The 14,690-nt window shown below is 39.8% G+C and overlaps 1 protein-coding gene and 1 gene segment (V, D, J or C); both read right to left on the reverse strand.

The window, feature by feature from the left end:
- Window positions 1–14,690, reverse strand: part of LOC122738458 — a 285,606-nt gene that overhangs the window by 131,344 nt on the left and 139,572 nt on the right.
- LOC122740374 (T cell receptor alpha chain MC.7.G5-like) overlaps window positions 1–14,690 on the reverse strand; it is a 72,397-nt gene that overhangs the window by 5,456 nt on the left and 52,251 nt on the right. The window contains exons 4-5 of the mRNA XM_043982481.1: window positions 5,810–5,872; window positions 1,408–1,677 (exon numbers count right to left, since the gene is read on the reverse strand). Of these exons, the coding sequence (XP_043838416.1) occupies window positions 1,408–1,677; window positions 5,810–5,872 (333 nt within the window). The remainder of the gene's footprint in view (window positions 1–1,407; window positions 1,678–5,809; window positions 5,873–14,690) is intronic.

Genomic DNA, 14,690 nt, shown 5'->3' on the forward strand with positions numbered 1-14,690 from the left:
AAACACCCATGAGCTTGATTATTGCAACAACAATAATAGCCAATATCTATATAGTACCTTATAGCTGACAAAGAATTTTCTTCACAATAGCCTAGCAAAGTAAGAACCATGCTCCTCCTCCTTCTCCTCCTCCTCATCTTACATTGTTCTTGTCTGTTTCAAAAATTTCCCCCAGTTATTATTGCTAACTATGTTTCCCTCCATCTTATTTGCTCCCCATGATATTCACTTCCATTTTCTTCCAATTGTTCCTCCCTCAATCTGCCTTCCTTTCCTTCACCCCTCCCCTTTCATCCCCTTCCCCTCTCACTTTCCCACAGGGCAAGAGACATTACTATACCCACTTGAGTGTGTATGCTATTCTATTCCCTCTTTGAGACAATTCTGATGAGTGTGAGGCTTATTTGCTCTCCTGCTCCTCCCCCAACTTTCCCTCCACTCCATAAGCTTTTTCTTGCTTATTTTGTGAGATATTTTACCCCATTTCACCTTTCCCTTTCCTTTCTCCCAGTGCAATCCTCTCACCCCTTAATTTTATTTTAAAGATGTCATCATGGTACACCTAGGTGACACAGTGGACAAAGCACTGGCCCTGGATTCAGGAGGACCTGAGTTCAAATGTGGCCTCAGACACTTGACACTTATTAGCTGTGTGACCCTGGGCAAGTCACTTAATTCTCATTGCCTCGCAAAAAAAGAACCCAGTTATTCTGACTTCTATTCCAATACTATTACATAATGATTTCAATATAAGTTGTTTGGCTGACTATAAATGCATAGCTTTTGAAGGAGTTTCCTATGGGTCTCTGAAAGTTAGGACATGCTGGGCTTCTTCCTTTTGGGGGGTCAGCACCAGCCTGGATTGGAGAGTGCCCCATAAATCATCAGTCTTGTGCAACAACAGACAGAAAAGCTATGTGGAAAGCACTGATTGGCTGGGGGAGGGTCAAAGGGGAGATGAGAATAATAACTCACATTTAGTTTACAAAGAACTTTCCTCACAATGATGTGAACATTATCTCCACCACTTTTTACAAATAGGAAGATTGAGGCTATTTGCAATGTTTATGGTCACATCAACAAAGTAAATGTCAGAACTATGACTCAAACCTGGAATCTTCATGTTCACTGTTTCCCTCCCTCCCCTCCATCTTATCAGGGTTCCCTTCCAATGTCCTAAATAGTGATATGGAAATGCATGTGATGTGAGTTTTCTGGGGCCAAGTACTTGAACTTTTCTTCTGGCTACTTACCCTTTTCACTAAGTCACAAGATGTTTGAATTAAGAGCCCTCGTCTAGCTATGACTCATTTCCAGCATGGTATCATTTCAAGCATGGAGATAAGTTCAGTATTCCCTTCTACAACTTTCCTTCTTCTCCCACCCCCAGTTTGCTTGAGATCATACCTGAAATCTTGTTGGAGGACTCTATATAAGAAGTCTCTATGGTCTTGTTGTTGTGCTGAACTGTACAGTTAATTTGTTCCAAATCTTTCTCATATTTGCCAAGCTTGACAGCGCTGAACTTCCCATTGGCAGTGGCGAAAACTTCTCTTGCATGGTTGTCTGGGGAGAGATGTATATCCACATCCTTGGGGTAGAAGTCCTTCACCAGGCATGCAACATTAGTCCCATTTTTCATGACAAAGACTGAGGGCATAGAAGGTTCTTGGACTTCTGAAAAATATAATCAACCTTCTCTGTGAGTTGACTACTTAAGGCATTGTGGTAGAAATGGTTATTTAACTCTCAATATCAACTTTCTAACAATGATTAGTTTTTAACTCTGTTGTCTACTTGCTGATTCCTGAACATTTGAGAAGATGGGCAGGGGAAGCAAAAAGAGATGCACTATATGAACGTTAGCTATTATCATCATCAATGTCATGTTTATATGGCCAATGAGGAGATAATTATGTTACTCACAGTATCCTGATTCAGCATTGTCATTCTTATTGCCACAGAATACAGGATATAGGAGTCATCCATCATACTGCCTTTGGCAGGACTAAACCTAATTATCTTTGGAGTCTTTAGTTGAGTTTTCTGTGGCAGCAGCCAATTAGCTATGGGATACTGGATAGCATGAATAAAATCTCTCTTCTGATGGTGTCATTTGGAGCCTGGACCATGACTGATAATTATGACTGAAAGTTATGGTCAGAATGGCTCAGAATCATTGGGCTGCCGAGTAGGTAGACTTTCTTTCAGAAATAAAGTCAGCCCATGGCTAAATTAGGGCCCTGGACAAGCATATCTGTGCCTATTCCCCTGCTAGCTCAGAGTTTTAGCCAAGAAAGCAGCCTGGCTAAAGAACTACAAGACCCCCCTCACTAAGACCAGGGTCTGGTTATGTGAATTTTGAAGCTACCACCACTTCAAATGCTAAAAGCCATTAGGGATGCTGAACATGGAGTTCACACTGAGAGGATCACAAAGGCAGGGCTGAGAAATGGGGCAAGATGAGGGTGACATTTTGGCTTGTAGTGGTTCTCAAGATAGGAAATTTATCTGCCAGTTCAGTGGAATGGATGCCAGAGAAGAGCCAATATGGCTGGCAGCATTTTTAATGCATTTAAATACTGAGTATACATTTTCTTCCTAAAGAACCAGCTGTTCAGAGCAGTGAGTCAGTAAAGGAGTTGCTACTGGGTGGACCTTGTATCCTGGTCTTGACTCTAGGCTCCTCACCTCCTCTGTCAGACAGGTCCTGAGATTTCCCCACTGAAAATTTTAGTGTGAAGATAGGATTCTGCTTATTTTTACTGAGCACAAGGAGGAAGGTTTCTAAAAGCCTATCTTGCTATCATCAGCTCCTCTTCATTAAAAGGCAAGGGTCCCTCCTTTTGTAATCTCCTAGCACCTGCTTTCAAACACCCCAGTACTATATGAGAAATCCCTCACCTTTCCCTGCTTTTGCTGAGCCCAACTGACAACCCCAGTATTAACGGCTAGAAACCACACATGACAAATGGCTTTCTGTTTTCCTTCCTCACTCACTCACCACCCTCTCCCATATCCTTTACTCCCTTTTACCCTTCTCAGCAGGTATACTTCAGTTTGGTTTCCCAGGTCTGATCTTGGACTAAAATATATTTCTCTGTTTTTTATGGGCAACTGAAATGAATTTTCCATTAATTTTAACAGTTTCTTGGCTTGTCCTTAATAATCTATCTTGACTAGAGTCATATCCATATGAGAGAAGTGTGGCATCCCAATTGAGGGGGGATAGATTAAATAGCTTCTGGGGTATCTTTCAGATTCAGAGCAAGGATCTCATGATGTAGGGAAGATGATCAAATTAATAAAGAAAAAGTCCTTTACCATCATAGATTTAGGTCTACACAGCTTCAATAATGCAGGTTACCATATCTGCTTTGGTTGAAGGTTGCTGGGGAATTGAAGGAACTCAGGTTCTCTATGCTGTGTAAATAAGATTGGTGAGAACATACCTGAATTTCTTTTGGCCTGGAGCTACCAAGCAAAGACCTCCCTGGGCTGAAGGTAATGGAAAGAACAACTAACTGGACACAAGGTGACCTGGGTTCTGGTCTGGTCTCTGCTACTAAATACCTTTGTGACCTTGGGAAATTTCTTTTACCTCTGTGGCACTCATTCCCCTAATCTATAAAAATGAAGTAGTTGGAATATATAAGCTTGAATGTTCTATAGCTTTAGGAAGTCAAAGGCAATTCCATTGATTTGAACTATGACATTGTGACCTGAGATTCTTGACCCTAGCTCAGGAGACAAATCACAGAATCACAGAATGGGAAAGACCCCTAGACCATCTGGCCCAGTCTGTACCTGAACAAGAATCCTCTTTATAGCAAACCCAGACTTTACTAGAAGATCTCTAATAAAAGGGAGCTCATTCCCTCCAAATGAAGCCCACCCCACTTTTGGATTGGTCTAATGGTTAGGATAATTTTCCTTATGTCAGGTTTAAATCTGCCTCTCTGCAATTTCCACCCATTGCTTTGAATTCTGCCTTTTTTGGGCCAACCCCCCCCAAAGGTAAATACTCTTATGCACAGCAGTCCTAAAATATATAAGAAGAGGCTTATGTTTTTAACTATAAACTCAGGAAATGATCATCTACTATTGAATACTGTCAACATGCTGAATTTGAGCATAGTATACTGGCTTTCCAGAATATTTTGTTATGATCTCTGTCTTGACTAGTGTCGGACTAATAAATAAATGATTAATAATTGAATTAATAGTTGAGACTAATCAATAATTTTTAACTAACCAATAATTAGTTGAAAAGTTAAAAAATTATAATTAGTTACATGACATATTGTTTATCAAGCAAAGGTTGTTTAATTGGATTAAAATAAAATAAAACTAAGATCAAATATTTTTCACATGTGTAAACACAGTGGAGGGGTTCTTAACTTTTTTGTGATGGGGCCCTTTTGGAAGTTTGTGGAAACCTCAAAATAATGGTTTTAAATGCATGAAATAAAATAAAATAAAATGCATAGGATCATCAAGGAAACCAACGACATTTAAATACAGTTATCAAACTACATTAAAGAAAAAGTTCATGAACCTCAAGAACCTCTGATAACAATACAATAGGTGACATTTCATAGTGTTCTAAAGTTTACCAAGCACTTTCTTCTTAACCTTATAAGGAAAGCAGTGCAAATATTTACCCCCATTTTACAGATTGGAAAACTTAGTCTTAGTGACTTGCTCAGGGACACATAGCTAATAATCATTGTAGTTGGGGTTTGAACACACATCTCACTTGACTTCATGTCTGATGCTCAAAAAAGAAATCGAAATCTGAAGTCACATAAAAGTTGTTTTTGGTCCCTTACCTCTAGAACATTCTACCATGCATTACATTTATTTTTGTATCCTTTTACTCCTCTTTTAAATTATAAATTATTTAAAGGTAAGGGACTATGTTGTTTTTTCACTGATAATATTGCTGACTCTTAATGGTGCCTTGCATATAGTGGGGCACATAATAAATGTTTGTTGGATTGAATTAAATTGAATTGTATTGAATTGAAATGTGCTCTGAACTAACTTGAATTTTCTGATCTTCCACCCCCACCCCCAACCCCGAATAGAATCACATTTGCTCATTTAAAAATGCAATTTGTTTTGAACTTACAGTCCTGCAACAGTCTTTCCCATTTTCATGGAAATCAATCGAGGGTTAAGATTAAACTGTCAGACAGAACACTCAAATAATCACACGCTTCACCTTGAACTTGCTTTATTCTTCTGGCAGCTTAGATATCAACATATCTGCTGTATTTCTGATGGTAGTGAGTGTACAGAAGGTGTTTTATGTAGCACTGTTCCTGAAGATTTCAAGGTTACCAAGAAGTATGGGATGTAAGTTCAACCTCAAATCCCAAATATATTGTGATGCACTGCATTTGTCAAACAACATTTTCTCAAGGAAATCTACAGCACAGTATACATTTGTAGGCTAGATCAGCATGGATGAAGTGATGTGGAAATGTGAGGCAAATCTCTGGAGCACTGGAGCTAAGGTGTGTGTGTATGTGTGTGTGTGTGTTTCCGACTTCTGTATTACAGTGCCATACTTCTTTCACTTCCTTTTGTCTATGCTTTCTGGGATTCTCTGAAAATTTCTAAAAACAAAAGGGACCTTCTTTAGTCCCCTAACCTAGTGTCCCTTGCTCTATCCTGTTTTAAATCTGCAGCTTGCCATTTCTTGTAACATTTCCCTAAGAAGTGTGACCATGGCAGTAAGGAAAATGGCACCATTGAGAGAGATGAAATTAAGCTAAGAAAGAGAAAAAAACCTGAAACTCACCGGGATCTACTGATAGCTCTGTACCAGTTCCAAAATACATCGCTCGGGTGTCCCAGGAGCACTCTGCTATACAGCCATGCATGTAACTAGCCCACTGCTGACTTAGGGCCCTGGGCAAGGACATCTGCGCCAGTTCCCCAGCTAGCTGAGAGCCTCAGTCAAGAAACCAGACAGGCTAGGGAACTACAAAGCCTCCCTTACTGAGGCCAGGGGCTGGTTGTGTGAATTCTCTTTTACCTTTGAAGCTATCACCGCTTTAAGTGCCAGAGGTCATTAGAGATGCTGAACATGGAGTTGAGAGGATCACAAAGGCAGGGCTGAGAAATGGGACAAGATGAGGGTGACATTTTGGCCTCTAGTGGCTCTCAAGATTGGAAATGTATCTTCCAGTTCAATGGGATGGATACCAGAGAAGGGATAATATAGCTGGAAGGCAGACAAAAATGGTGTTTTTTAAGGGTTGAAAAACCAAGGATGGAATGATTTAGAAGTCTGTCCTATCTTTTTTCTCTTTTGAGCAGGACTCTCCTTTGGATCATAGGAATGGCTTTCCCATCAGAAACAAATTCTCTATCCTTCCTTTCCCTCCTTTCCTTGCAAATCTCCCCTCCTGCCCCAAACTGCTCAGACACAGCCTTACCTTGGGTTTGAATCTGCTTTAGGATTCACTGGGCTTTCCATGCCTATGTGTCATGGATGCCTTGTAGAGAAAACTCCTCTTTCTAGAAAGCATTTAAAAATAATTTCCATGGCATATGGACTTGGATGCATGTCTCATGAGGTTTCAGTGAACATGGGAAATGGAACTTCAAAGGCTACTGAGGTCACATTTAATTCCATTACTGAAAAATTGGTGTCTGGGGAGGGGAGGTTGGTGGTTAAATGAGGGTTGATATGTTGCGCAAATCTCTCTGGGGTGAGAGATTTTATTAGAAATACAGACTTCACACTCCTTCAGTTTCACATTTGTTACTCCATACACCATTCCTTCAGAAAGTCTATGTCTCCACGAGTGGAAAACCAAGTGGAGAAGAAGATGGTGCCTCCGGGTAATGTGGATCAGCTCCATTGGGCAGGGCTTGAAGCCTTCATCATTTTTCTCTCTCTCCAATCCCCTGAAGGAATAGACTTAAACATTTGATGCAAGTAATTCTCATTTCCAAGAGGGAATGATTTAAACAAAAAAGCCAAATATTTACTTTTTTTCTCAGCTGCAATTTGCCAGCCCCAGTCATTCACCTAGTGACTAACTATACCTCTTTTCTGTCTCTTTCCTTCTTCCTTTGCATTGCATTTCCTCCTGTTCCTTAAGAGAGATTCACCAGATTCAGCTAATAGAGATAAAGGCAATGGAAGGGCCCTCTGATCTAAAAAGTTACCATTTACTGGGGAAGTGGAGACACTACTGGACTGCAGTCTGAATGGCTACCTCAACCTTCCCAGTCCATAGCATCAGCTGAGAAATCCAGCAGTACAGAAGGTGACTAAGATGAACTTGCTGAGCTCAGGAGATAGGCCCTGAAAACCCCTTTGGGATCTATTAATGATGAAGACAACCCCAGCCCCTTTGGTTCTGTCTTCCTGGTTATAATGTCCTGGGCCAGAAGTACCATTTCAGGAATGAGTTTTTTTTTTCCTTTAACAATTGAAAAGGATTTGTCTGCCAACACCATGCTCTGAGACAAACCTGCCAAGTCCAGTGACACTTTCTTAAGATGAATCTAATAGGTTTATCTTCAGAGTTTAATCAACTCTCTTTGCAGACAAGTAGGTATCTATCTAATGCTGTCAGTGTGAGTCTGGCCACAGAAACATACCTCGTTGTCAGTCTTCCTTTCCCCTGGGATATACGAGCTATGGATCAGTGGGGAGACCCACTTCATTGGACTCTTTATGCTCTGAAAATGACTTAGTGTTAAAGTACAATTATTTCGTGTGGACCGTTCCCAGGTCCTCAGGCAATAGATGAACCAACAGTTAGGTTATTATAAAGGATAACCTCCTGCCAAGCATTGTCTAGAACAATGAACATCAGTCCTTCCATCTCCCCCAGGTCTTTAAACTCTTCCCCTATGGTTCATGAGCCTCCAGGAATCATCGGTGCTCATTAGACTGCACAGTCAAATTGGGGTCCATTCTAAAGATAAGCTCAATAGCCGGGTGCCTGCTGCTAAACTGTTAGGCTGACTCCCCTAGGCTCATAGAGGTAACAGACTAGGTGAGAAGGGCTCTGAAGTATTGAGTGTGGCAGATGCTGCTCTTGTGTTGCTTTCTGAAATCTCAAAAGAGACTAATTAACAAGAGAGGGCTCTATGCAGGCAGATGCTCTGATCACCTAGTTTTGTGGGGTCTTTGAGTTGGAGCCTCAGTGCTTTGGTGTAAGGGCAGCATTGTGTAATGCTCAGAAAACAGCATAGGCTGGGATGTCTGGAAACCTGGGTTCTAGAATCAATTCTGCAACTAACTTGCTGTTATGATTTCAGACTAGTCACTTCCCCTTTTGGATCTCAGTTTCCTTATCTATACAATGTGAGAGCTGGACTAGATTATTTCCAATTTTTTCTTACAGTTCTCACATTCTATAGTTATATGGGTTGTTGCTAAACATAGCGATAGCAGCATGGATGGTGTTCTTCTCACCAGAAAGAGTAAACATCCTCTCTGTTTCTTTCTCTCTCTCTCTCTCATCTATCTATCTATCTATCTATCTATCTATCTATCTATCTATCTATCTATCTATCTATCTATCTATCTATCTATCCATCTGTCCATTCATCAATCTATTCTCTCTTTTTCTTTCTCTTCCTTTTTTCTTCCTTTATTCTTCTTTCCTTTTTCTTTCCTTTCTTCCTTCATTGCTTCCCAATTGAGTTCTTGACTCTTCTTTTACTAAGCAGGAAGGGAATCCTTATCACTTCTGGCATTGCCTTTCTACCAGGTCTCAAATACGATGTCCCCAGCCAGAAGCCCTAACTCAGAAACGGGTTTTATTTAAATGGATGTAAAGGGCCTATCTGCCAACACTGAACTCTGGAATAGGCTTGCCAAATACAATGACATTTCCTTCAACTACATCCAGCAGGTCAATCTATAGAATTTAATCAACTCTCTCTGCAGGGAAAGGTTTTCCTTTTAGAGTTTTTCATCTCCCCAAGGAATTCCAGCTTGTCAGGGCTGTGGGAAGCTTTCTTTCTTTTATGGAGGGATTAGTGTCTCGTGTCTACAACTAGAATAATGGAAAAGTATGACACTTACTTGGTTCCACAGTAAGCCGAGTCCCTGTTCCAAAGATGAGCTGTACAGAGTAGGCACTGTTGAAACCAGCCATGCAAAAACACCTTTGCTGTATCTCTGTTCTCCATCAATTTGCTTGCTCAACTTAAAAAGGGGAGGGCAGGGGGCTTGACTAGAGACCCACAGATCTATGGGGTTTTCTGAGATCTAAGCACATACCTTGTTTGAAGTCTGATATCATCTGGATGCTAACAATTTTATAAAATCCCCTGTGTTTCTTGGCATCTTTTCTACCTTGACATCTTTTGTTGCGTCATGAAAGGAGGCCTGCCCTTGGCTAACCCTCATGTTCCTCCCGGCCTTTGCCCTTAAACTCTTATTTGCTCTCATTGACTATTAGAGCTGGAAGGGACACTATAGCTTATCTAAACCAATCTCCCTATTTTAAACATGAAGAAAAAGTCCTATAGAGATGAAGTGACTTTAACAATACCAGACAATAACATTATGCTAGTGGAGAGGAGAATCTTTTTGACTCTGCTGGAGAATTTCCCAGTTGTCACTGCCCATTGGGATGACGAAGTATTCAATCCAGACCTCTTGTCTCCCTGACCATTATTCTTTCCACTATACATTACCACCTCATTTCAGCTACATTCAGAATCCACTTATTTGCTGCCCTTAGGGTAGGACCTCCAAAGTTTGTTAGAAAGGAAAAGAAAGAGAAGTAAAGAACATTTGGGTTAAGAGGGGTGATCATGAGGGTAGTGTTGTAGGGAGAATCTTTCAAACTAACTTGAGAAACAAACCTAGGAGAAACAAAGCCAACTTTTAGTCTCAGAAGGAACATCAAGTCACAGTCACTTACTTGGAATGCCCTCCAGTTGGGTTCCTTTCCCAAAGATCCATGGATTGGTTAAATATCAAGGACTGCCTGTGGTCTCAAGGAAAAAAATCTCTTCTTTTCTTATTAACATAGCTGCACTTGGCATCAACAACTGGGTAGATGGATTCTCATCTCTCTAGCCCCAGGTTTTTAGTCCTGTCTGATTTGACCTCTTTGACACTCAGCCTTAGGGAAAGTCTTTTAAAGAATAAGCATTGGGAAAGGAAACCTATTTTGCTTTCAAATATAATCTGGAAAGATTGTTATCCATATTTTCTAGCCTTCCTATGCTAGAGGGAATAGGATTTATGCAGAAAGGTTAATGGAACTAATAATTATTATGATGATGATAATGATAACTATATCATTCTAATTTTCTACTTCATTGATATAGGGAACTTCTGATAAAGAAATTCTCTTTATCAATGCAAATTGCCAAATACTCTTCAATTTACAGTCATAGACTTATCTGGGGCACTAAGTTATACCAAGTCATTAAGTACTTATTAAGCACCTACTATGTGTCAGACATTCATTTAGTTGGAGCAGCAGATAGAATGCTGGACTTAGAATCAGGAAGACTCATCTGTATGAGTTCAAATGCAACCTTAGACACTAGCTGTGTGACCATGAGCAAGTTACCTAAACCTGTTTGCCTCAGTTTCCTCATCTGTAAAATGAGCTAGGGAAGGAAATGGCAAGCCACTCCAGTAACTTTGCCAAGAAAACTCCAAAATGGGGTCATGGAGAGTTGGACACAACTGAAACAACTGAAGTGCAACAACAAATGTGTCAGATACTGTACTAAGTAACAGGAATACAAAGAAAGGCAAACAAAATGGTCCCTGCTCTCAAAGAGTTCACAGTTTCATTAGAGGACAATATGAAAACAACTATGAAGAATGAAGATATATCTACCTATCTATCTATCTATCTATCTATCTATCTATCTATCTATCTATCTATCTATCTATCTATCTATAGATATAGGAGAAATTGAAGATGATAAACAGAGCATTAGAATAATGGCACTAACATAAAGGGGGGTTGGGAAAGGCTTCTTGTAGAAAGTTTGATTTTAGCTGGGACTTGAAGGAGCTAAACTAGGAAAGCCAGAAGATGGAGATAAGGAGGGAGAGCATTCCTGGCATGGGGGACAGCCAGTGAAAAAGGCCAAAGTCAAGAGAAGGAGGTTAAGTATCACTGGATCATCGAGTATGTAGAAGGGAGTAAGAAGACTGAATGAAAAGGTAGAAAGGGGGCAGGTTTTAACGGGTCTTAAAAGGCAATGTGATTAAGCATTTTTATTTAGATTTTTCTGTTCCAATCTCAATCCCTCCTTCCCTGTGGGGGAGGGGTGTGCTGGGAAGGGTTCAGGAGGTATATATGTATTTATACACACACATAAATACACATGTCATGCATATATGAGTTATTTAGGTCTTATTTATATAGTAATTATATTTAAACAAATTTGTCATATATATTATTTATATAAATTGATATGTATACATTATTTATAAAACAGTTATTTAAAGATTTAAAATACTAAGATATAAGTATTAGAATATATCTATACTAGCTGTGTGACCCTGGGCAAGTAACTTAACCCTCATTGCCCCACAAAAACAACAACAACAAAAAACAACCCCAGAATATATCTAGGTATATCTAAATGTAATAATGTAGAAAATTTACCTTATATATGTCATATATGTGTGTATACATTATATATCACAAATAGAAATAAAATAAAAAAAGGCAAAGTGAGGATTTTTATTTTTAAGCCTGGAAGTGATAGGGAGCCATTGGTACTTATTGAATGGTGGGGGTGGTGTGGGGTGGGATGATGTGGTCAGATCTGTTCTTTAGGAGGATCAATTTGACAGCTGAGTGGAGGATGGATTGGAGTGGGGAGATCAACCAGGGTTATACAGTCAATATGTATAAGAGGCCATTGTCAAGTTAGCTCTTCCTGACTGAGGCTATCTCTGTCAACTATACCATACTGCCTCTTTAATACAGAGTACATTAAATTTTGTAATGAGCCTTATCCATGATCACATTTGAGCCTTGTGAGAACCCTGAGGGGTAGGTACTACAATTATTATTTGTTCCATTTTGCAGATGAGGAAATTGAGGCCCATAGTCACATAGCTAGCAAGTGCTAGAGATCAGATCTGAATCTGCCACTTCCTGACACTAAACTTGGCACTTTCTCTATAATGCCATGCTTTCTCTTAAATTTGTTTAAAGGATTTGAGTATAGTAAGGCCTGGAAGAGGAAATACTGGAAAGGAAAATTAATGGCAGTGTTTAGGTGAATCTCGAGATTTTATTGTATGGAGGGGAGCTCTTACTATCAATACTCCTTGTGGGAGTAAATTATAGGGAGGATGGTGCCCCATGTTTAGCAGATGAAAGAGGATGTGGAAGAGTAGAAGAGTGCTTACTGGTCTTGGAGTCTGAAACCCTAGGTTCAAGTCCAAAGTTGAACATTTATTAGCTACGTGATGTTGGGCAAGTCACTTAATTTCTCTGAGCTTCAGTTTCCTCAGATGTAAAATGGGGATAATTTTATTTATGTTAATTACCTCACAGGGCTACTGTGAAGAAAGCCCTATATGGATACAAACTATTATTTTTCCATTAAGTATTATTAATTGTCTATTTTTATACCCAGGATTTAGCACAGTGTCTTTGTGCATAGTAAACAATTAGTAAATACTACATTCATTCATTCATTTATATCTTCCAAAGGATAGGGTAAGAAGTAGTGGGCTTAAGTTGCTGCCGAATAGAGTTAACTAAAAGAACCTGTGGAATTGGAGAGAACTTTAGCAAACTTCATATTTTACAGATAAGGACATTGATATATAGAGATGAAATGTCCCTTACCTATTGCCCCCCAGCTAGTTAGTGGCAGAATTGGGATTAGAACTCAGGCCTCCTCTTTCCCCTTCCAGTGCCTTTTCTACTCTCCAAGCACTGCCTCATTATAGATACTTTAGCATATCTATATGATTTCTGCCAGTTGGGTTGAAATCCCAAAGCTTGACAGAGACAAAGTAAGAAGGAATAATCAGAATAAGATAGATGATCATGAGGGAGTACTGTAGGGGTGGGGGGGGGGGGAGAATGAACTGGGAGGCATGTACTTAGGAGAAACAAAATCAACTTGCTATCTTGGAAAGAACATAATGATACCATCACTTACCGGGCACGACCTCCAGGTAGGTTCCTTTCCCAAAGATCAGCGGGGCACTGCCTGTAGTACCAGTACAAAAACCTCTCTTTTTTGGTCATCCTAGCTGTGCTGGCATCTGTACCCAGGCAGCTGGGCTTGCTTATCGTTACCCCTCCCCCTCCACTTTTCTGCTTTCAGTCATATTTAAAAGAGTTGAATTTAATTAGGTTTAGAAGAGAGAAGCCTGGAAAGGAAGGTGAATGACCTTTGGTCATTTGGTCATTCACCTTTGGCAAATCCAAAGATTTTGCAATATAGAGAAGAGCTCCTACTGCCAATACTGATGATGTCTACATGTTCAGCATATAACAGCAAATCCGATGTTGTGGAAAAGTACTGTTGGAGTCAGAAAACCTGGGTTCGAGTCTTGTTCCATCACATTAGTTATATGACTCTGGACAAATCCCTTAACCTCTCTGAGTTTCAGTTTCCTTATCTATAAAATAGGGCAAATGATATATATACCACCCATTTCATAGGATTATTGGTAGGAAAGCCCTATGAAAATATGAGCTCTTATTATTATTTTCTAAAAGAGGAAGTGGTCTTAAATTGCAGCAAGAGGGAATTTTGTTAGCTGAAAAAACAACAGAATTGGAGGAAATCTTAGTGTACAACTTTCTAATTTTACAGGTGAGAGGTCACTTGCTTAAGGTCACAAAGCTAGTTATTGGCAGAATTAGGATTAGAACTCAGACCTCTTGTCTCACAGCCCAGGAGTCTTTCCTTTATATATCACTGCTTATAGGTACATTTGAATGTGCATGTTCATTGCCAACTAGGTTGGACCTCCAAAGTTTTGACAGGCAGGAAGAGGGAGAGGAATTCAGGATAAGATGGGGGTAAATGTGAGTTGTTGCAGAGAGAAATCTTTTAGTCCTTCAAAAGTAACTCAGGAAACATACCTAGAAGAAACAAAGTCAATTTCCAGTCTTGGAAAGAACCTAGAGTCATAGCTACTTGCTTGGCAGGACCTCCAGGTAGGTTCCTTTTCCAAAGATCAGTGTTGCATATGTAACACTGTCTATACTCCCCTATTCTTATTGGCCGACCTGATCTAGCATCATCAACAAGGCAGTGAGTCTCTATCATCCTTAGCTCCCCATCCCCAGATTTTTAGTCCTATCTGGCCTGACTTCTTAACTCCTCATTCTTCAAGGAGGCCTAGTTAAGAATAATCTGTGATTTGGTTATTTGACCAAAGTCCTACAGCTAGTTAGTGTAAGAATTAGAAAGAGAATACAAGTCTTTTGATTCCCAGGTTAGGGCTCCTCTATAACAATGGGGTCACATTCAAATAGAAATGAGGCCACTAAATAGTCCACAAGGATCCCCGTGGGCTACATATTGACTTAAAAACCCATATAAGAACATCCCTTGTGTTCTGTTGTATTTTTACTTATTTTGTTAAATATTTCCCAATTACATTTTAATCTGGTTCCTGCTGTACTCAGGAATGGTGGGTGCAATGTGATCTGTGAACCAGGTGTTTGATGCCTCTGTTCTACATCATG

This window comes from Dromiciops gliroides, chromosome 2 (genome assembly GCF_019393635.1).
Source record: "Dromiciops gliroides isolate mDroGli1 chromosome 2, mDroGli1.pri, whole genome shotgun sequence".
Classification (NCBI taxonomy): Eukaryota; Metazoa; Chordata; class Mammalia; order Microbiotheria; family Microbiotheriidae; genus Dromiciops; species Dromiciops gliroides.